Source organism: Macaca thibetana, chromosome 3, assembly GCF_024542745.1.
Source record: "Macaca thibetana thibetana isolate TM-01 chromosome 3, ASM2454274v1, whole genome shotgun sequence".
NCBI lineage: Eukaryota > Metazoa > Chordata > Mammalia > Primates > Cercopithecidae > Macaca > Macaca thibetana.
Genome location: NC_065580.1, coordinates 14,749,749 through 14,774,468, shown reverse-complemented (window position 1 = coordinate 14,774,468; position 24,720 = coordinate 14,749,749). Strand labels below are relative to the sequence as shown.

Genomic DNA, 24,720 nt, shown 5'->3' with positions numbered 1-24,720 from the left:
AGCTAAAACCTGAAAAGAATCCAAATATCTATCAACAGGGAGAAGTTGAGTAATCTGTTGTATATTCATGCAGCAGAATACTAAATAACAAAGAAAATGAAGGAACCTCAACATTTAGTAACATGGATGAATATTACAAACACAGAGCGATTAAAAGCCAGACACAAAAAGATGTATGATTCCACTTATGTAAATTTCAAACATGGGCAATAACTAAACTATAATGTTAAAGCCAGGATATTAGACATCATTAGGGTGAAGGGAGTAGATAGTGACTGGGAGGGGTAGGAAGGCAGCTGGGTAATGGCCATTTACTGATAATCCCTTGCCCTATACATTTATGTTTTGTGTACATTTTAAAAATAATTTCTACATTTATTTTAGATTCAGGTTGTACATGTGCAGGTTTGTTACATGGGTGTATTGTGTGATGATGAGGTCTGTGGTACAGATGATCCCTCCACCAGGTACTAGGCATAGTACCCAACAGATCATTTTGCAGTCCACACACCCTCCCTCCTTATGCTCTCTAGTAGTCCCCAGTGTCTACTTTCCCCATCTTTATGTCTATATGTACTCAAAGTTTAGCTCCCAGTTATAAATGAGAATATGTGGTATTTGGTTTTCTGTTCCAGTATTAATTTGCTTAGGATAATGACTCCCATTTGCAGACATATTGCTGCAAAGGACATAATTTCATTTTTTATGGCTATGTAGTATTCCATGGTATATATGTACCACATTTTCTTTATCCAATCTACTTCTGATGGCCGCCTAGGTTGATTCCATGTCTTTGATATTGTGACTAGTGCTGTGATGAACATACACATGTATGTGTTTCTTTGGTAGAAATATTTCTTTTCCTGTGGGCATATACCCTGTAATGGGATTGTTGAGTTGAATGGTAGTTCTGTTTTTAGTTCTTTAAGAAACCTCCAAATCGCTTTTTGCAATGATTGAACTAGTTTACATTTTCACCAGTAGTGTATAAGTGTTTCCTTTTATCTGCAGCCTTGCCAGCATCTGTTATGTTTTGACTTTTTAATAATAGCCATCCTGACTGATGTAAGATGGAATCTCATTGTGGTTTTGATTTGCATTTATCTGATTATTAGTGATGATGGGCATTTTTTCATGTTTGTTGGCTGCTTGTATGTTTTCTTTAGAAAAGTGTTTGTTCATGTCTTTTGCCCATTTTTAATGGGGTTGTTTTTGCTTGTTGATTTGTTTGTTTCTTATAGATTCTCAATATTAGACCTTTGTTGGATGCATAGTTTGCAAATATTTTCGCTCATTCTTTAGGTTGTCTGTCTATTCTGTTGATAGTTTCTTTTGCTGTGCACAATCTCTTTAGTGTAATTGCATCCTATTTGTCAATTTTGGTTTTTTACAATGGCTTTTGGGGACCTTGCCAACAATTTTTTTGTCAATGCTGAATTCAAGAAGGGTATTTTCTAGATTTTCTTCTAGGATTTTTAAAGGTGTGGTTTTACATTTAAGTATTTAATCCATCTTGAGTTATTTTTTATATATGGTGAAAGTAGGGGGTCTAGTTTCACTCTTCTGCATATGGCTAGCCAGTTATCCCAGCACCATTTGTTGAATAGGAAGTCCTTTCCCCATTGCTTATTTTTGTTGACTTTGTCAAAGATCAGTGGTTTTAGGTGTGCAGCTTTATTTCTGGGTTTTCTATTCTCTTCCATTGGTCTATATGTCTGTATAACATCTTGTATCCCTTGATGGAATAATTTAGGAGTAAAAGGGAATAAGATATGGAAAACTTTAGATCAATACTAAACTATGTAAAAAGCCCTAAAACATATTAAAGCTTTAGGATTTGGTAAAATGAAGGAAATCCATGAGTAAATATTCAAATTGCCCTGGAGACAATAACAGTTTTGAGCATTATTCAAACTTTACACTTACTCTTGGGTGATGCTAATTACTGAGAAGGCAAGATTGAATTACCTGTTGAAGCTCTTGAAATGTTTTTCATCAATACTTTTTAATGTTTGAACCAACTTGTGTGTAGATGGTGACACCAAACATCCTGACACACAGCTTTGTTACAGCCAACATCATTTATCTTTCATGGTGGCAAGAGATCTCCTAGATTCATGAGACTGGATTGAACCACTGTCTTTATGATGATAATGGTGATAAAATAAACAATGAATACTGTTTGTATAGTTGTTAGCTAAGGCAGTATATTAATAAATCAGTTTTACAAGTATTATCTTTATTTAGGGTTTTAAAAACTGTGATTTCCTTTGGATGTACAATACCATCAAGTTAATAATTTATTTTTCAATTATTATTAGGGTGTCTGACAAAGTTGGTAAATTTCTATATTTTTATAATGCACTAAAACTATGATCTACCCCAAAGTCAAATTTTTACTAAAGATGTAAATGTTTAAATTTTTAGCAAGGAGGCATGGTTGTTTCAAAGCTATCAGGTTAACCATTTTAGCAGATTAATATTGGAAAAGAGGTAATTTCTGCAAACATATTTAACATTTATGGCTTATACAATGCAAAGGATACATTGATTATTTTTAAATATACGAGTGATAACAAAAAATGACATGTCAGGGTTAACTAACAGAATGTACCTCAAACTAGGGGAGGAGTCATTTAGAATTTGAACAAGTTATAGACAATCACGAGGTTCACCTTGATCAGAAGAAGAAAGCAGGTAAATGAAGTGAGTTAGAGCAATATTAACAGTAAATATGGGGGGCAGATAGTAAAAGCTTTGATAGGCATTAATATAGTTGGCCAAGGTCAGTTATTTATGAATATTTATGAATATTAGGACATTTACCACATGAGGACCCTTTTAGACAGAGCCTGCCAAGGCTTTCATCAGTTTGGGTAAGATTACCATGGAAATGAAGTGTAGAATGTCATATAGAAGGTCAAGAACTATGATAAGTAAACAATGTCTTATGATGAATTCATAGTTGTTTATAGGCATATGTATAGCACAACACTGCTTTTCCATATACAAACCATGAGAAAAGTTTAGCTTATTTTTTAATGCTCTTATTTAGGATTTGCTGTGATGTGTGATAAGAAATGAGAAGCCTATTCAACACTTGGATCTCAGCTATGGGCTACTCAGCTCAGAGAGAAGTTGCATTAATCAAACATGAGACATACCAAACAGGCCTATTTTTATCATTTTTTAATAAAAAGAAGGAACAAATCATAGATACTTAGTAATATACGGAAAACCCTAAATATAATTTAAATGTAGAAGACATGAAAAGAGTTTTATTACTTGAAACTTAAGACTCATATTAGGAAAGAGAGAAGGAGAGAAAGAGAAAAAGAAAGAAAGAGAGAGAGAGAGAAAGAAAGAAAGAAAGAAAGAAAGAAAGAAAGAAAGAAAGAAAGAAAGAAAGAAAGAAAAAAGATGTTAGATAAAAGTTGGTTATCATATTGAAATTAGGTCATATTTTCAGGTGTTGAAAGACAACAAAATCTTCAGTCTTGCTTTGGAATAACAATATTTAATCACCAGTAAGATGTTTTTAACTTTTGTTATGAGAAACTCTTTTAAATACAAAAGCATGCCAAGAGCATACAGTATATAAAATATCAATCTATTGTTGAACTATTACGTTTCTTCTTTAATAGTAGGCATTTCATCTACTAAGCTTGATAACATATGATACATAACACATGCAACAATATCAATGAACTGAAGGACATTATGCTAAATAAAATAATCCAGTCACAGAAGAACAAGTACTGCATGATTCTACTTATATGAGTTATCTAAAAATAGTCAAATTCATAAAAACAAAACAGAATCTTGTTGCCAGGGACAGAGGGCAAGGGGAGACATGAAGTTGCTATTGAATGAATATACATTTTCCGTAATGCAACATGAGTAAGTTCCAGAGATCTAGTGTACAACATTATGCCCTATGGTTGACCATACTACATAGTGCAATTAAAAGCTTCTTAAGAGAGTAGATATCATGTTAAAGCCTCTTGACAAAATAATAAATAAATAGATAGATAAATAAGAAATCCTAACCTGTATCATTCAGGAAAGATTAGGGACTTGGTTGGGATACATTCCTTTATAATTTATTTTAATTGAGAACTTCTGGAAATATGATGCCTTAATACAGGGGAATAAATCTCAGTCACTCTGAAAGCCCAAAGGATAAGATGCTGTGGGGAGAGAAATGTGTTTTATGGACACCTTTCAAGTCATGGAAACAACTTTACCTAATTATACAGCTTATAATATACACTGAAATAAAATACTCTTGCATTTCTCCGTGCTTAGTATTACTCATTTGTAATTATCCCACATGTGTATCACAAAACATAAACTTTACAATCCAAGTCATTTAAGTACTGTGTGCTTCTAAGTTACTCAGAGTGTGATGAAGTTGAACTGTAATTTAAATAAAAAATAATTTTAAGATAAAATGTTTTGTATTAACTGAAATCAAAATTAAGAAGGAAAAAGAAAATACTAGTAAGTCAAATTCAGCCAAATATATGTAGTAGTATATTATGATTAAGTTGTTTTTATCCCCAGAATGCAGGAAATATTTAACATGAAAACAAACAATGAATATAATTTGTCACACTAACAAATTAAAGGATGCATATAATATGGCCATCTCCATAGATCTAGAAAAGTATTTAACAAAATTCAATGCCAAGTCATGATAAAACTTTTTATAACTTATATGGCAGTAAGCCTTCTTAAAGATAACCTACAAAAAAAAACCACCAAACAAACAAAAAACACAGCAGATAGTCTACTGAATGGTGAAATGCTAGCATCTTTCCATTTAATGTAAAGAACAAGGTAAGGATACACATCATTATCATTTTTTTTCCTTTTTCTCAGTTTTTTACTAAAGATTTCTACCAGTACAATTAGATAAAAGGAATAAATACATGCACATTTGAGAAAGAAGAAACAAACTGTAATTAACGCAAAGGACACAATTGTCAGATATACAGAAAATCTAAAATAATCTTCTGACATATTATTAAAATTATGTGAAACTTTAACAAGGTAGCTTGTTACAAAATTGGTATGAAAATCTATATTTTTGAAAAGCAAAAACAATTAAAGTAAAATTTTACAAAATTCATATAACGATGTACCAAGAAACAAACTGAATAGAATATAAATTATGGAAGTAGATTTATGCCTTTTTTAGTTCTTGCTAAACTACAGGCAGCACGGCATGATCAATCACTGGAGAAGGAAGAACTTTGTAGTAAATGCGGCTGGGACAATTGAGTCTCCCTAAAAATACTCAAAGCCTGCAAAATAACTCAATTCCTTGTGTATTCAAGACCAAAGTGTCAAAGACACAAATATAATGTTTTTATAACATATCTAAGGGAAGATTTTTTAAAATAATGGACAATGTTGCTTTGTCCATTTGTTATGTAAAATAACATACCAAGTTGAAAAATGTTTAGATTGCATTAAAAGCAAATATTGATAAATTGGACTAGATTGGAATACTGTTGACAAGCAAGTTATGAAATAGATTTATTTTTGTTTCATTTTGCTTTTAGAAATCGGGGATTCATTGTTTCATATGCTTGAAGTTTACAATCAGAAGGTATTTTTTCATATTTATGAAAGTACATCACTGTATGAAGTACATCACTGTACTTCCTTTATTACATGTTTTAAGACAAATGGTAGCTAGAAATGCCCAAATCTTTTTGTGAGAAGATGGCAAAAGGATATTTGAAAGCAAATGGCGCAGAGCATTTTATCCATGGAATATTATGCACCAGGGAGCTGGGAGTCACTGAGAGAATACTTATGTTCAGGTATATGAAGGCTAGAAATGGGTGTGTTGATTTAAAATTGGCTGAAGAGAACCAAGAAAGGTAGGAAAAAAAGTATAACACATACTGTTACACAACAATTTCTTTCAGGGTAAGAAAAGAAGCTTGATAGATATAAAATGTTCTGAGATGACAAATTAAGATAACTCGGTCTCTGAATATTGGAGTAATTCTCAGCTTTAGAATTTTCCTGCCCTATCAGTCTATGTGATTCCCTTCTTTACATGCTAAAAGTGGATCCACTGTAAGAACTCCAACTTGTCCTGAGGTTTCGTTATTTATCATCTTTCCTTGTGATTCCCCATGCAAAGTTATCATCAGCTACCAGATGAGGGTCAAGAATTACATTTCCTTTTAATCCAGGATGAGATAAGAGTGACTTTCTGAATGTATAATTAAAACTAGAATGATTTTAACATAAAGGTATAAACAGCTTCTAGTAAATTGCCTGTGAAATTTTAAAGTAAATAACTACAAATCCAAGTCCCTGATATGTCTAGTAGTGAAAAAGCTAATCTGTACGAGATGTCTCTGTGCTTGTTTTTATTGGGTTGTTAACATTATTATCTAACTATATTGGAGCAAACATGAGTATTTATAATCCATAAGCCATTAAGTCATATATTTTGTAAGTTATCAGGAGAAAAGCCTCACTCTAGAATGACTCCAAAATGACCACTGGGTCTTGTTCTTAAAACACATCTAATCATAATGTACGGTCCCTGAGACCCTAACCAGTGAAGGTCTCTGACTTTGAATCAGCTGGACCTAGACTAGTTCATAGATCTAGAACAAGTATTGGCAGGCTAGTGTCCCTGGGCCCCTTTGATCAGTTATTGTTTTTGTAAAGAAAATTTTACTAAAACACAACCACGCCCATTCATTTACACATTGTCTATGACTGCTTTTCCAGAGTTGAATTTTTATGACGAAGAAGATGGTCCTCAAAGTCTTATATATTTTTCTGTGGCCTCTAACAGGAAAAAGTCACTAACTGTTGACCCAGAGAATATATAATGTGCTCTAACATGTTAATTCAATGGGTACAAACTTTACTAGTATTAACTGTTTCCCAATTATTGGAGTTAGATTTCCAATCATTTCAGTAATGAATAATCCATTAAAAATTTTAGACAGTCGAGGGGATATAAAATGCTACCTGATGGTAACTAATTTACATTTTCTTGCTGACTAATGGTGTAGAGCAGCATTTTATATGTTTATTGACCACTTGCATTTCTTTTGAGAAGTGTCTGTTCAAGCACTTTGCCCATTTTATAAAATTTGTTTGTCTTTTAATATTAATTTGAAGGAGTTCTTTTTATATATTGTCTGTAGTTCTTTGCTGGATACAGGACAGTGAATTTTATCACTTTGTGGATGCATTTCTTGTTTCTTAATGGAGACTTCGATAAGCACAGTGATTAATTTCAAAAATTTTCAATGTTAATTATTCAAATTTTACTTCTATTGATTATTGTGTCTTTTCTACAAATATATTTCTACCTAATTAATGAAGGTACTCTTCTATTTTCCTCTCAAGAGTTTAAGATTTCAGTTTATATGTTTAAGTTAATAAATATTTAATTTTAAGGTAGCATTTATCCTAGCAGAAGACAAAAAAGCCAACTTCCACATTTTGTAGGGAGCAGGACCCTCTCCTCTTGGTGCCCTTTGAGATGTCTTACATCAGTCTCTCCTTCCTCAGTGTCCTCCTCAGGATGCTCTTGACCTCTGCATTCTTCAAGCTGTGGATTAGAGGGTTCGGCATCTGATTGAAAAGGCTATGAAACAGGGAAAGGACCTTCTGCTGCTCCTCAGTATGGCGGGACTTGGGGGCCATGTACATGACAATGGCACTGCCAAAGAAGAGCCCCACATGCAGAGGTGAGAGGAGCAGATGGAGAAGACCCTTCTGCGGCCCTCCCCAGACTGGATCCTCAGCATGGCTGCCAGGATGCTCAGGTAAGAGATCAGCACCAGGCAGAGCGGCCCCCCCAGGATGAACGTGGAAGCAGAAAATATGACCACCTGGTTGAGCCAGGTGTCAGCACAGGCCAACTTGAGGACAGACAGGATTTCACAGAAGAAATGGTTGATTTCATGAGCCCACAGAAGGGCAGCCTCAAAATGAGAACTAAATGAATGGACCAGAGCCAGGAGGAAGCTGAGTTCCCAGGATGCCACAGCCAGGACAGTGCACAATCTTCAGCTCATGAGGACATTGTAACGTAGGGAGCAGGAGATGGCTACATAGCGATCATAGGACATCACCACCAAAATCAGACATTCTGTGTTTGCAAAAGCCAAATACAAGAATGTCTGCATTATGTATGGCACAAAGGAGATGGTGCTTTTGTGGTTCGCAAGATCCACTAACATCTTGGGAACACTGTTGGAAGCATAGGACATGTCTGTGATGGCCAGGTGTTAGAGGAAGAAGTACATGGGGGTGTGCAGACTGTGGTCCAGACAGATGAGTCCCAAGATCATGCCATTCCCCGGCAGGCTGAAGATGCATAACAGGGAGAAGATCCAAAAGAGGAGCATTTCCATGTCTGCACTGAGCTGGAATCCCACCAGGATGAATTCTGTGACCCATGATTAGTGGCATTCCATTCCTTAATGGCAGTCTGTCAAGGACTGAAGAATGATGGAGAGGTTAGAACTGGAGGATCAATGAAAACTGCAGTTATTCATCTCCAAATAAGTTCAGAGGAAGGTTGTATGCTTGTCTTCACTTGGTAGTTTCTCCTGCTTTCCCAGATTTGTTACCTTTTTGTTTTAAATGTTTGATTATGAAATAAATTTAAAATCACAGAAAAGTATCACAGATCTTGCAAAAAACTTTCATATACCTTCACCCAGACTTAGTAAAAGTTAACATGTCTTTCTTTTTTGCCTTATTATGCTTTTTTCTCTATGTAAACTTATAATTTTTCTGAAATTCTTGATATTAAATTATAGACATGATGCCTATTTATCCCTAAGTTCTTTGTGTTTTCACCATGAACAAACACATTTACTAACCTGGCTATAGTACAATTACTAAAATCAGGAAATTTAATATTGAATTTTTTTTCTAATATACAATATCCTCCTTCCACCTCCACTCACCCAGAACCTAATCCAAGATTACACATTATATTTAATGTCACCTATCTTTAGGTTCCTTGCATCTATAATACTTACTCAAGCTTTTTTTTTTTTGTCTTTCCAGACATTGATGTTTTGAATTTGATACAGCAGTTATTTAGTAGAATGCTCTTCAGACTGGGAGTGTACAATGTTCCTCATGTTTTCATTTGGATTACTAACTTTTCACATTTAAAAAGAATGGTACCCTCCTAGCTGCATTTCAGGAGTACAGGCGTGATGTTAATTTGTCCAATTATTGGTGATGCAAACATGCATCCCTTGGTAAAGATGGTGACTCCCAAATATCTTCATACAATACAGTTCTTAATATTTTCCTAATGTAATTTCTGGTGCATATATTAAAATCATTATACGAGTGCACTTCATTTTATTCTGTTTCATTTTATTGCACTTCCCTTTATTGCCTTTCACAGATATTATGCTTTTTTATAAACTGAATGTTTGTGGCACCCCTGAGTTGTGCAAGTCTATCTGCACCGTTTTTCCAACAGCATGTGCTTAATTTATGCCTCTACCTAACAACTCAGTAATTTTTCCAATATTTCCAACTTTCTCATTATTATTGTATCTGTTATGGTGATTTGTAATCACTAATCTTTCATGTTACTATTATAATCATTTTAGGGCACTAAGAATCACATTCATATAAAACAGAAAACAATCAATGTTTGTTCTAACTGTTCTGCTAATTAACTGTTCCTCTGTTTCTCTCCCTCTCCTCGGGCCTCCCTATTCCCTGAGACGCAGCAATATTGAAATTAAGTCTATTAACAATCTTACAGTGGCCTCTATTTGTTCAAATGAAAGGAAAGTCACATATCTCTCACTTTAAATCAAAAGCCAGAAATAACTAAGGTTAATGAGGAAGGCATGTCAAAAGCCAGGATAGGTTCAAAGCCAGGCCTCCTGCACCAAACAGCCAAGTTCTGGATACAAAAGAAAAATTCTTGAGAAAAATTAAAAGTGATACTCCAGTGAACATATGAATGATAAGAAAGTGAAACAGCCTTATTGCTGATATGGAAAAAGTTTGAGTGGTCTGGATAGAAGATCAAACCAGGCACAACATTCCCTTAAGCCAAAGCCTCATTCAGAGCAAGGCCCTAATTCTCTTCCCTTCTACAAAGGCTGAGAGAAGTGAGGAAGCTACCGAAGAAAAGTTTTTAAGCTAGCCGCATGTTGGTTCATGAGGTTTAAGGAAAGAAGCTGCCTTCATAACATAGAAGTGTGAGATGAAGCAGCAAGTGCTGCTGTAGAAGCTGCCACACGTTATCCAGATCTAGCTAAGGTTGCTGATCAAGGTACTATTGGAAAAAGATGCCATCTAGGACTCTCATAGCTAGAGAGGAGAAGTCAATGTCTGGCTTCAAACTTCAAAGGACAGGCTGACACTCTTGTTAGGCGCTAATGCAGCTGGTGACTTTAAGTTGAAGCCAATGCTCAGTAACCAGTCCAAAAATCCTAGGGCCCTTAAGCATTATGCTAAATCTACTCTGCCATGTTCTGTAAATTGAGCAGCAAAGCCTGGATGACAGTACGTCTGCTTGCAGCATGGTATACTGAATTTTTTATTTATACTTCTATATAGTTTTTATTATGACCATAAAAATTAAAGACACAGCAGGAAGTAATTTGTGAGTTGAATTATATCATTATTCACTTTCCAAAAAAATCTGTCAGTTTTTTCCAGGAAAATAGTATACTTTGAATGCAATTACAACTCTCCAATCTTCTTTTAAAGTTATATACAAATAATTTATCTAACAACTTTAGTTTGGGAAAATTTTCTACACACAATACTCTGATTTAGTGTAATGTCTAAAGGATCAATGTCTTAGTTATTTCTACTGTGAATTATCTGATGTTGACATAGACATAATGACTTAATTTTGAAGTAAATGTATTTTTTCATACTTACGTATCTGTAAAAATATATTTTACTATGAACTCTCTGGTGTTTTTTTAACTGTCATTTTTGAGCAAATCTTTATTCAAACTCATTACATTTATTAGGGTTTTCTCCAATGTAAATTCCCTGATGTTGAACAAGTTTTGAGAAACTGCTTCAGAGTTTTCCTCTAATAGAAAAGCTGCACAATAACATCTATGACACAAGTAATGGTACTACAATCCTCTTTATATTTGTAATGTTAGTCTTCAGAATGAATGCTCCTCTTCACTTTAATGGTTTATATTTCCTGAAAGACATTTTGACAGTAATAGCAATTACAATGCTTTTATTAAGTATGAACTCTTGGATGTTGAGTAAGATATGAACAAGTATCATGTTCTTTATATTTGTACAATTTTTTCTCAAGTAAAAACGCTTTCTTGTGCAATAAAATGTGAGCATTAAAGTTTTGTCACATTCTTCACACATGTAGTTTTCTACAATATGAATTATCTTACCTAAAATCATGGGTGACAACCATTTAAAGGCTTTGACAGATTCTTCACATTTCTGGGGTCTGGGACCATTATGATTTTTTTTATATTTTCAAAAGTTTGAGGTATTGTTAAAAGCATTGTCACATCTTTCGGGTTTGTAAAGTTTATCTCCAATATAAACTATCTTATGTCTGCTAAGAATTGAGGACTTGTAAAACACTTTGCCACATTCTTCATGCTAGTAGGGTTTCTGAATATTTTAAGCCCACTGTTGAGACCGACTACTCAGAAAAGAAGAAGATTCCTTTCAATGTATTACTGCTCATTGACAATGCACCTTGTCGCCCCAAAACTCTGATGGAGATGTACAGTGATTTCATCCCTGCTAACACAATTTCTACTCTGCAGCCCATGGATCAAGGACTGATTTCTGCTTTTAAGTTTTAATATTTAAGCAATACATTTCACTGGGCTATAGCTGCCCTACACAGGGATCCCTCCGATGAATCAGGGCAAAGTCAACTGAAAACTTTCCAGAAAAGATTCTCCATTCTAAATAATGTAAAGAACATTTATGATTAATGGGAGAAGGTCAAAATATCAGCATTAACAATAGTTTGGAAGAAGTTTATTCGAACCTTTATAGATGACCTTGAGGGGTTGTAGACTCAGTGGAGTAACTACAGATGTGGTGGAAATGGCAAGACAACTAGAATTAGAAGTGGAGCCTAAGTATGTGACTGAATTGCTGCAATCGCATGATAAAACTTGAATGTACGTAGAATTCTTATGGATGAGAAAGAAAATGGTTTATTGAGATGACTATGCTGCTGGTGAAGATGCTGTGAACATTGTTAAGTGACAAGAAATGATTTAGAATATTACATAAACTCAGTCGATAAAGCAGTAGCAGTGTTTGAGAGGATTGACTCCAAATTTGAAAGAAGTTCTACTGTGGGTAAAATGCTATCAAACAGCATCACATGCTACAGATAAATCATTTGTAAAAGGAGCAGTCAATCACTGCAGTAAACTTTATTATTGTCTTATTTTAAGAAATTGCTGGTTGGGTGCTGTGGCTCACACCTGTAATCTCAGCACTTTGGGAGGCCAAGGTAGGCAGATTGCTTGACCCCAGGAGTTCAAAACTAGCCTGGACAACATGGCAAAACCCTGTCTCTGAAAAATGCAAAAAATTAGCCAGTTATGATGGTGGGCACCTGTAGTCCCAGCTACTTGGGAGGCTAAGGTGGGAGAATCACCTGAGCTCAGAAGGTGGAGGCTGCAGTGAGCTGTGACTGCACCACTGTATTCAAACCTCAGTGACAAAGGGAGATCCTGGCTGGAAGGAAGGAAGGAAGGAAGGAAGGAAGGAAGGAAGGAAGGAAGGGAAGGAAAGGAAGGGAAGGAAAAGAAGGAAAGGAAGGAAGGAAGGAAGGAAGGAAGGAAGGAAGGAAGGAAGGAAGGAAGGAAGGAAGAAAGGAAGGGGAGAAGAAGAAGGAGGAGGAGGAGAAGAAGGAGGAGGAGAAGGAGGGGAGGGAGAGGGGAGGGGAGGGGGAGGGGATGGGGAGAAGGAAGGAAGGAAGGAAGGAAAGGAGGGAGGGAGAGAGGGTGGGAAAGAAAAAGAAACTGCTATTGCCACCTCACCTTCAGCAATCACCATCCTGATCATTCAGCACCCATCATCATTAAGGCACCATTCTCCACCAGCAAAAAGATTGTGACTCACTGAGAGCTCAGATGGTCATTAGCATTATTTAACAATAAGGTATTTTTAAATTAAGATACATACATTTTTTAAACATAATGGTATTTCATACTTAACAGATGACAATAAATTATAAACATAACTTTTATATGCACTGAGAAACAAAAACATTTTGCAACTCAATTTCTTGTGATATTTGCATTATTATGATCTGTAACCAAATTTGCACTGTCTCCATAGTGTGCTTGAATAAATACCCTGTTCCTTTTCAAGCTTTGAACCACTAGTTTGAGCACCCATTGATCATCTTGCCTGATTCAATTATTAGTAATGATTATTGCAGATTTGATTTTGTAACTCTATCATTGCCTTTACATTTATTATTTAGCAATTTAATATAAGTGAAGCCTTCACCTATATATCATGTAACTATGTCTACCCACTATGCTGTCTAGCTAGCTGTCAATATGGACTCATGGATTTTTTTAATTTAATAGATTATAATTCATTAATATGATTGTTTTGGGGTTTTAAATTTTCCTAGATAGGGACCTTTGAAGCTTGCACCCACATAGTTTTAATACGCCCCATCTTTTTGAGACTTACTTTCTTCTCATATAATCAGGTGATTCAGGATCATTGTGTACATTTCCTGCTTTGGCCATAGAAACAGCCATTTCTCCAAGGAGTCTGACTACCTCTAGTGAAGAACCATATTTATAAAATAATATCTGGATTTTATTGGACTTCTAATAATTTATATTTTATCATAATTGATGCCACATTTTTGGAATTCTTCTTGAAAAGTACAAGCATATCGTTTGGGAAAGTATAGAAATTGTCACAAGGAATAAAAGATTTTTAAAATTACTTCCAAAAATCTAATATGGCTTAACTGATTTCCTTTATGGAGTTAACTCTATTTCACTAAATTAACACTAGCATTGAAGAAAATGGTCTTGATATAACTCAATTGTTTATTTTTAGGCAAAATGTAGATTTATCATGCTAGCCCCTTATTAACTATAAAGTTCATATTATTTTCTTACCTTTATTCTTTATTTAGAAGAACACAGACTCTTGAACATTTAAAATACAGATTTTAAAATAAATAAATAAAGAGGCTTTCTGCCACTTACTCCCTTAGTGGGGAAAAAAGAGAGAGAGAGAGAAAGAGAGAGATATACTGGTTGCCAGCACCAACTCTCCAACTCCTGTGGTCTCACTAATAAGGCCAATAAAGGGGAGGCAGTGCAGGAGAAGTCTGATACTGTGAGAAAGAAAAGCAACTCGCCTCCTTCCCTTTGAAGCACATTAATACACAACACATCAGCAACGGTAATGAGGTTAAAAAGCAAAAAAAAACCAACAACAACAACAACAAACCCTTTATTTGGCCAATATTTTCTTACTCTTGACTTTATGGCAGGAAATGTGTATTAATCTGAATGCTTATAGTTGCAAATAATGATGATAATGCTAATTGCTTGCCTTTTCCCCCCATGCTTGGTTTCTTCATGCTCATTGTTAAGTCTTTCTGTCAGATGACTTTAAGGGGTTCTAGACTCAGTGGAGGAACTACAGATGCGGTGGAAATAGCAAGAGAACTAGAATTAGAAGTGGAGCCTAAGTATTTGATTGAATGGCTGCAATCTCAGGATAAAACTTGAATGTACACCCCTCTGCTGCCTCAAATAATATATCCACTCAATCTCCCTCTGCCACCTCAAATAATATATCCATTAGGACTTTCACTTGCAGATATTGCTCAGTGGACGTCTAGGCTTCTTTTATATAAACTGGTTGCATCCTAGCAATCCATCTGCCTTTATTCTGAGTTTGACTCCCTAGTTCATTAACCTCATGCCATCCTCTCTCTTGGTTTACTCCTTTGTTTTGATGGAGCATATCCTACAAACGTTTTATAAGGTTAAAAGGGTGTGCAATGACAGAAGTTATAGTGAGAACAGCCCTCAGTATTTCAAAATCATTATCATTGCTTATTTTATCTTCCTCAACTATCCCTTGAAATTCTATGTGACAAGTGGACTTAAAAAAAATAAATAAAAGAAATAAAAGACTCAAGCCATGTGGAGAAAGTATTTCTGTATGTCTCAGAAATAGCAAAATATTTAAAGAAAATTTAGGCCAAGCTGCAGGTATTATCTTTAATAGTAGTTAGCAAGCACTTCTATTTCAAAATTGACCTTCATTGACAAAGGTTCTGCTGGGTGAGGTGTCAGAGTTTTGGCAGCAGACAGTGGCTGGCTCATGGGTGGTAAAATAAATTACCGACAATAGTATAGGTTTGAAATGGAAAGTTTTATTAGATAGAACGCTGTATCAGAGTGCAGCAGCCGGGGACTTCAGCAGGAGGACTGAGCACACCATGGCGGATTTTCCTTAGTGTTATTTATGAACCTTAAAGCGGGAGTTTGGACCATGTTAGTCACATAGGCCATGGTAAATGATGACATTTGTAGATATTATGGGCCATGATATCAGCAAAGATTGCACAATGAGTTTTGACATGCATGCATTCCAGAGATGTATAGAAATTCTAGTTACTTATAAATTCTTGTAAAGAAGCCTGATACCAGATGTGGCTTTAGATAATAGGGAAGTTTAATTACTTCTTCTTCTTCTTTTTTTTTTTTTTTTTTTTGACAAAGTCTCGCTCTGTCACCCAGGCTGGAGTGCAGTGGTGCGATCTCGGCTCACTGCAACCTCCAGCTCCCAGGTTCAAGTGATTCTCCTGCCTCAGCCTCCCGAGTAGCTGGGAGTATAGGCGTGTGTCACCATGCTCAGCTAATTTTTGTATTTTTTTAGTAGAGGTGGGGTTTCACCATGTTGGCCAGGATGGTCTGGACCTCTTGACCTCGTGGTCCACCCGCCTTGGCCTCCCAAAGTGCTGGGATTACAGGCAGTTTAATTACTTGTGAGTTCCTTTGATAAGGGTCTTTGCCTCCAGATGGTCTGCTGGATGGCCACCAGGTGATCTTTGCTCTCCTCAGGCTCGTCACCACTGATGGAGCCAAGTATGCTTCCTCATATTTATTCTTGCTAAAATATAAAGTATTAATCAATATAAATATTAATAATGTTCACAAAATGTCTAAGACAAGAATATTTTTGTTCTATACACTTTAAAATTTGAAAGATAAAAAGAGAGCCATATCATGACACCTCTTTATATCCACAGTAGACTCTGTTCAATGTCATGATATTGTCCATGTCAGAAAAAAATTGTACTAATTATGTATATTTGAATTACTGTTCACCAAAATATTTTCCTTAGTTTTATCCAAATGTTGGTGATCAAATTAATTTTTCTGTGGTAACCTTTTAGAAAACATTAATGATAAAAACACTGAGAGTCAAAAGCTATTTATGTACAACCTGAAAGCATGCTAAATGTAAATGTTATGTTCTATTTCACGAGGGAGCCCAATTTGGGTTGGACTGGTGAAGAGGGCTCCAAGAGTGCTTTGCAGAATCGGTATTAAGTATGAAGTTAAGTGGGTAGAACAGTTAAAATTGTCTTGAAATAAGGAATAAGAATTTCAAGACTGGGAGCTGCTAGGGGTAGTACTTGAATGAAGTAGAGTATGTTCTTTGGAGAATAATGAGGTAAGTAGAGGAAGCCTCTATTGGTCACACAGATTATGTTAAAAGGGAAATAACTCCAATTATACTCCCCTTGGATATATCTTTTACTGTTCTCCATGATAGGTTAAATATATTACTATTATTTGAAGTAATAATATTTACTATTATTTTGAAGTGCTCTCTCCACTATAATTTAAGAACTAAACCTCTATTGAGATCTAGGTTAAGAAAAGACATTCAGAGGGTAAGAACTGGAAGGATTTTACAATCATCAAACTTTGTCACTTAGTGCAAAAAAAAAAGGGGGGGGATAGAGAAAGAAAAAGTATGCCCATTTTATCTGGAGGCACTAACCCACAGTGAGGAAATAAATATGTGGCTAAGAAATGCTTGAGAAGGAAGGCACACTGAAGAAATTCAAGGAAGAAGATGAAGTATACCTGAACTACCAGGTCAATAACATTTGTGAGAAATTTGGAGTGATTCTTTTACAATGACGTTTTCTCTATTGAGAGAACGCAATTTCTCTGAGGTGATGCCTTAACAGAATTCAGGGATCTCTAACCAGCAGAGACCAAGAGATCATTGCCTCTCCTCTAGTGAAACTAGGAATTAGAGAGTGGAACAGTTTTAAGATTGATAGAATAACCATTGAAAGAAATTAATTTACGGCATGATCTTGGTTTTTAAATCTTCTGTGCAAAAGTCTTGTCTTTTAACAGAAATCCTGTCCCTGTCCGATCCCAAGTAAACACACATAACACATCCCATGGGAATGCTGAAAGAACAAAATGAATAAACATGGGCAATGCCTTCATTGATTCGCCTGTTAATAGGAAAGTAGCAAATTCTTTATTCTCTCTAGAGAGATATGATTAGAAGTATTACCACCGAGTTCTGTTCTCTGAATCATTATTTTTCTCTGCAGGGAGTGAGTGTCTAGTCAAATAATGATAGAAAAAGCCTGACTTACACAACTAATTGTATCATAAAGTTCAGGAGAGCTTTGTGTCTGGGCTTCACCTCCCAAGGAGTCCCCATTAGAGAGGAGAATCAATCCCAGTCTATCTATTCTGCCTTTCCTGTCTTTGAGGTTCCTAGCAAGCCCAAGGGTACGTTAGAAGAAAAGACCACGGATTATTCCACTGTAAGTAAATGTGGGGCATTTGCCTGGAGAAGGGGTTTACAGATGGGAATGGGAAAGGGGCAGTGAATGAAATCACTGGCCCCAGATACTGATAATGAAATGCTCTTGCGGCGTGGTCTCCTTCTGCCTCTAAGCCTGTATTTATAGCTCGGGTCCTGAGGGGCCCTCTAGGGACCATCGTCTACCCAGAATGTGGACATGTACCTCTGACCCTCTCGGCCCCTCCATCCATATCCCCTCATTACCCTGTGGCGGCTCCTGGCTTTGTCATCAGTGTGCCAGAGAAGAGGATCAGAAAGCCATTCCTGTAGGAAGTGACCTGGCTAAAGGGCTCCAGTGATTGTCAGGGGTTACGTGGCTCAGGTGCCTCTTTTTACAAATAATGCTAATTTTAAAAACTGAAGCAGAGTTTTTAAGCGGTTTGCTTACCCAGGGATGTATCCTCCTTGCCCCTCTGCTAACTGCCCAGTCCTGCACATTCTCAGAAGCATTGTGTCGCCAGACAAGACCCCCTTCTCAGTTGTTCTGGACACAGGCACCATTCACTCACAGGGAAAAGCCAGCGCCTGTCAGGGTACAGGTTCTCTTTTCCTTTTTTTCTGATTTTAGCACAGGAACCACTGAGAACATAACATGTCTCCCTATGATAATTGGATTCAGATATTCTCATCAATGATGGTTCTCATATCCCTAATTACATATCTAAAAAACTTAAGTTCTTATGGGAGTTAATGCATTTAATCCTCACAACTATGTTATGAGACAGAATTTATTACTCACCCCATTTTCTAGATGGGGAAACTGAGGCGTGAAGAGGCACAGAAAAGTCATAAAGCTAGTATGTAGCAAAGCCAGGATCTGAACCCAGGCTGCAGGGCTCGGGAATCCATGCTTGTTCGTTTGTTTTTAAAACTAGGCTGCGGCCGGGCGCAGTGGCTCACGCCTGTAATCCCAACACTTCGGGTGGCTGAGGCGGGCGGATCACCTGAGGTCGGGAGTTCGAGATCAGCCTGACTAACACGGAGAAACCCCATCTCTACTAAAAATACAAAATTAGCCAGGTGTGGTGGCGCATGCTTGCAATCCCAGCTACTCGGGAAGCTGAGGCAGGAGAATTGCTTGAACCTGGGCGGCGGAGGTTGCAGTGAGCAGAGATCACGCCATTGCACTCCAGCCTGGGCAACAAGAGCGAAACTCCGTCTCAAAAAAACAAAACAAAACAAAACTAGGCTGCTCCCTAGGACTAAGCTCAGTGTCAAAGTATATTATTGGAGATGGCAAGTTATTTCTGAGTAATTGCAAAGATTTGAGAAATCAGTGCAGCCCCACAGCCCCACTGCTGGTGGCCCCAGGGCTCCCATTCTAAGACAGTTTTTAATAGAAACTTTTCTTTTGTGTCAGTGCTAAATACCCTAAATATGCCCCCCTTTTCTTTCCAAAAAATTAATCCTCTCTCTATCATTGGGATATTTAGCATGGTGGGATTGACCTTTTACTTTTACAGCCTGTATTTTTTTTTTCTTCAGTCAGGGAGTGTGGTTACTTTAAAGGAGTCTTCTATTTCTTTAAATTGCTTTTTAATATTAAAAGTCAAAATATAGGAACATTTCTATTAGGAAATCAAAGCGAAATGTGCGTCTTATGTTTAAACTCAAAAACAGCCAAAAAGAAAAGCAAGATAAACATGAAAGTGTTTGCAACACCATGATGATTGCACTGGATTTCCAATCCCTATGCTTTAATACTTCCCTCAATTTTACAATATCTTTAATATTATTAGTAACAGCTAACATTTATTAAATTCCTATAATGTACCAGTGTGATGGTACTTCTTCTTCACATCAGTCCTTTTGGTATCTGTGGTCAACATTTTACATTTGACAATAATGAGCCTTAGAATACATGACTCAAATGCATCATGTTCATTGCTCAGAGTCAAGACTGGAATAGTGTTCTGGCCAACACTGTTACTCCTGTTGCTTTCATTCTTATTCAGAGATCGTATTTTTTTCTGTCACTGCTAAATTTGCTTTGCTCTTTAAGAACAGAAAAATGTATCCATGCAGTTTTTTCCCTTATTCCATCCACTGAAGATTGTTCTGTAATGTGTAACTGGAGTGGACGCCTAAATAAATCTTCCTTTCAGGTATCTGGTTCTTTATTGAACCCGCCACAGGCTTTTTCTAAAAGAAAAGTCTGACTCCTTGAACTGTGAAATCCAAAATACAAAGGGATGCCAATAAATAAAAGGAAAAAAACTATTTTCCTCTTATACTATGTATTTGTTGACTGATCTTAACTTCACAATTGAACTGATTGACAATTTCTGTGTATAGGTAGCCACCATTATAGACTTTTCTCCTTGTGGCCTCTTGTACACAACTGTTAAAAGCACAATTGATAGCTGGAGTTTTATACAGTTTGGATGTAGTTCACATCTGGTTAAATTTCACTTTCACTAAGAATTCTATTTGTTTCTTTCTTTATTCCTGCTCTTTAGAAATAGTTTAATCTAGGCTGCTGGGATTTTTTTCCTCAAAATTCCTTACACTTTACAAAAATTACAAATAAAACTATAAACCCAGATTTTCTTAATTATGAATTTAGATTAACCAAACAGTTGTATTTATTTGGTAATGACTGGATTACGTTTTTACTGCTGAAGCATCCAAATGCCGGCTACCTAGGTCACTGGCCTTGGAATAGTAGGAGCACAGATGTGTACACCACAGATGGGAGCCAGAAGGGACTAAAAATATGCAAAATATCCATGTCCCTGGAGGTCTCAAGGACAAAAGGCTTCTCCTTTTCAGCTTGATTCATTGGGACATTAACATAACATTTGCTGTGTCCAAAAATTGGCAACTACCATTCTGGCATGAAAATTATGTTGTGCAAAAAATTAAACAGTTTCCTATTTCAAATACCTGCTCATTGGAAGTTCTGTACATATCTTTTTAACTGCATTCTGCTTTCATGAATCTAATCACAAGTATATTTATCAGCTAAACTTATGAATTTTTACGTCAATTTCAGATTGTTAAAAATATAAACAAGGTTACAAAGAATAAGTACAATCTCTTGCTCACTGTGGTTCAGGTACATTGTGTTTCTTTCTTTTTCTTCCCAGAACTCACCAAGTGCTTCTTGTTCAGAGTCTTTGCGTTTACTGTTCCATTACTGTTCCCTGTGTAGAGAACGGTCCTCCTCTGGCTCTGGGCGGGGTTGTGGCCTTCATGGTTTAGGTTCCACTCACCTGTCTCCTCTTAAGAGAGACCTTTTCCAACCATCCTATCTAAAGGAGACCCCCCTCAAATCAAGTAACTTTCTGTTATTTTATCTAGATTATTTCCTTCATTGTTCTTTTCATGGCCAGCGATTATCTTTACTTGTTTACTCCTGGTCTTTTAGGGTGATAATGAATCGTGCCCTCTCTCTGTTCCAAGTCTGGAAAAAAATAAGTTGAATAATACAAAAAAGAATCAGATATAATTCAAAAAGATATTTTATTAATAAGGTCTGTTGAAAAACATTGTTTATATTTTCAACAAAGTTTCTCTCCAAATTAAAATCACAACCGTTAGCTGACGCCCCTCCCCCACCTCCAAATGGGATTGAACATGCTCCCAATACCTTAATCCCAAGCAGATAGAAATGCATGCGGGTGAAATAGAGAACAGAGAAAAGTCATCTTCAGTTTCTCTTTCGTGTTTCACAAATCATATAAATTAGGGGACAGAGAGAGGCAGGTATACTCTAAAACAATTTTATCCAGGGGCATAGAGGTTTCCTTCCCTAAATAGAAATGTGAGGTGTGGAAGAAAAGTACATCACCTTAATATTACTTCTTTATAATCTGCCTCCCTTTCAGAACGTGTTTACATCATTCACAGCTGTGCCTCTAAAGCTTAGAACAGTGGCTAAAACAGATCATGCACTCAAGGATCATTCCTTAAGGGATGTATGAAATACAAATATAAATTACATAATATTGTTTGCTTATTAAATTAACAGAGACTGTAATTGGTAATGCCTAGTACTGACTATGTGGCAAAGAGACATGATTCTTACACACTGTGGGAGGGAATTGAAATTGATCAAATTTTCTAGATGGAAGCTAAAATAGGGATAAAAACCTTTGAGATCTCCGTATCTTTAGCATCTGCAATTTCACTTTTAGAATATGTTCTCATAAATAATTATGAATATAGGCAAATTTTAAGTTTAAGAGAACATGTATCTCACTGCCAATAAAAAGAAGAAATAAGAACAAAAATGTCCAACAGTAAGAAATTCAATAAATTGTGACAGAATATTGTGTGGCTTTAAAATAATGTCCATTAAATCTAATTTCAATACATGAAAAGTATTATATTAAGTGAAAACTGGTAATTTTAAAATACTCAGTATAATGTCCTATTTTAATACATAAATTTGAGGATCTATGTATTTACTAAAATAAAAAAAATCAGAATTGTTTTTTAAAATTATCCTGTTAGATTTGAACCTTTAGCCTGATTTGAAAATAAAGATAGTCCTCAGGCTGTTTCTGGAATAAATGTGAAGTGCAACAGGTCACATGGTTTCTCCACCTGATGAGGCCATCCATCCTTCTCATGGCCCTTGGTCTCCTCCTGCTGGCTGGACAGACCCAGAGCCCTCCAGGAAGAGCTCCTTAGAAAAAGCTCACCAGCTGGGACTTCACCTGATCCTATCCCTGTCACCTTCTCAGGATCCATCTGAACAGCAACAGGGCTGCTGGCACGGTCACAGGTGATGGAGAAGAATGCAGTTAGGGGAACCGACAGCAACCCAAGTTGCCATAGCTGGGAATATATTGATGACAAAAGGCTCTGTCACACTAGAAAGTAGGATAAGCTCTGAGAGGTGTCAACCTATTAAGTTATAATCGAGAAAAGAGCCCAAGAAAATACAATTACAATACAGCAGTAATCTTTAAATGTAACCACTTAATGTAATTTGGTTTTTCTTTTGAGTTTATTATTTAAAAGACCTCAGAAATGACACTATACTGAGTTATTTTAAAGATATATACATGTATTCATTGTATGTAGCCAAGAATTCTTTCACTCATGCCTAATTTACAGTAACAGATGCTGATGAAGAAGTAAGGACAACTCTGAAAATAAAACTACAAACACCAGATATGGAAAGGAGGCACCTGAAGCAACTGGTAGGGAGTACTGGCCAGCTTCTGGAAAGGAGCATCTTAGAAAGTTTTAAAGAAACTACAAAATTGAAAGTTATTTAGAAGGGATTTCAAATCTGAAATAAGTGGGTAGAAAAGCTTGTAAGGAGGTGAGGGACAGTGAGCAAACCCATGGCAAACAGAGGGTACCGGTTCCTGCACATCTCAGACTGAGAAGGCAAGCAGGACGAGCAAGCAAAACCACCTCATATTGCAACATTTCTTATGATCCTCTCTTCTCAAACTATGTAAAAATCAAGATTTCCCACTGAAAGGGAAGCAAGGATACTTGAGTTCTTCAAAATAACACATGCATGCATGTGTATCCTCTTATGTAGGGTATATTATAATAGATCCTGTTATGTTATACTTTATTAAATGTTACATACATGTATGCATACACACACAAATATATATACACATATACATGTATGTATTCTTACTATTCCATTGATACAATGTGACTTTTTTCTCATTTTTATGAGCATACCTGGTTAGTTTTGGCAACATTATCTGAGAATATATTCTAGAAAATCCATTCAAAGTTTTAGTTTTTAAGTGCCACCTCTGTGCATCTTTGGCCCACAGCCCTGACCTTCCTCTCCTAGTTGAGGATTTATCCTTCTCTGCCATAAGAACATGGAAGGCAACCAGACATGGATCACAGACATCACCCTGCTGGGATTCCAGGTTGGTTCAGCACTGGAGATTCTCCTCTGTGGACTTTTCTCTGTCTTCTGTACACTCACCCTGCTGGGAAATGGGGTCATCTTTGGGATTATCTGCTTGGACTGTAAGCTTCACACCCCCATGTACTTCTTCCTCTCACACCTGGCCATTGTTGACATGTCCTATGCTTCCAACAATGTCCCCAAGATGCTGACAAATCTTATGAACCAGAAAAGCACCATCTCCTTTTTGCCATGCATAATGCAGACATTCTTGTATTTGGCTTTTGCTCACATAGAATGCCTGATTTTGGTGGTGATGTCCTATGATCGCTATGTGGCCATCTGCCACCCCCTACGTTACAACGTCCTCATGAGCTGGAGAGTGTGCACTGTCCTGGCTGTGACTTCCTGGGTGTTCAGCTTCCTCCTGGCTCTGGTCCATTTAGTTCTCATCCTGAGGCTGCCCTTCTGTGGGCCTCATGAAATCAACCACTTCTTCTGTGAAATCCTGTCTGTCCTCAAGTTGGCCTGTACTGACACCTGGCTCAACCAGGTGGTCATCTTTGCAGCCTGTGTGTTCATCCTGGTGGGGCCACTCTGCCTGGTGCTGGTCTCCTACTCATGCATCCTGGTGGCCATCCTGAGGATCCAGTCTGGGGTGGGCCGCAGAAAGGCCTTCTCTACCTGCTCCTCCCACCTCTGTGTGGTGGGACTCTTCTTTGGCAGTGCCATTGTCATGTACATGGCCCCAAATTCCCACCATCCTGAGGAGCAGCAGAAAGTTCTTTCCCTGTTTTACAGCCTTTTCAACCCAATGCTGAACCCCCTGATATACAGCCTGAGGAATGCAGAGGTCAAGGGAGGCCTGAGGAGGGCACTGAGGAAGGAGAGACTGATGTGAAACATCTCAAAGGGAACCATGGGGAGGGAGCCTTGCTCCCTGCAAAATATGTAAGTTGGCTTTTTTTTTGTCTTCT

General features: G+C 36.7%; 1 protein-coding gene and 1 pseudogene across 1 annotated transcript; one reads left to right on the top strand and one right to left on the bottom strand.

Annotated features, from left to right (window-relative positions):
- Positions 1-4,987: 4,987 nt before the first annotated feature.
- Positions 4,988-8,471, bottom strand: LOC126951028 (olfactory receptor 2A14-like; annotated as a pseudogene).
- A 15,178-nt stretch (positions 8,472-23,649) lies between these two features.
- Positions 23,650-24,679, top strand: LOC126951031 (olfactory receptor 2A14). Its single transcript, XM_050784912.1, has one exon. It carries the CDS (start codon positions 23,712-23,714, stop codon positions 24,642-24,644), a length of 933 nt encoding a protein of 310 aa, XP_050640869.1. The 5' UTR covers positions 23,650-23,711; the 3' UTR covers positions 24,645-24,679.
- Positions 24,680-24,720: the final 41 nt, after the last annotated feature.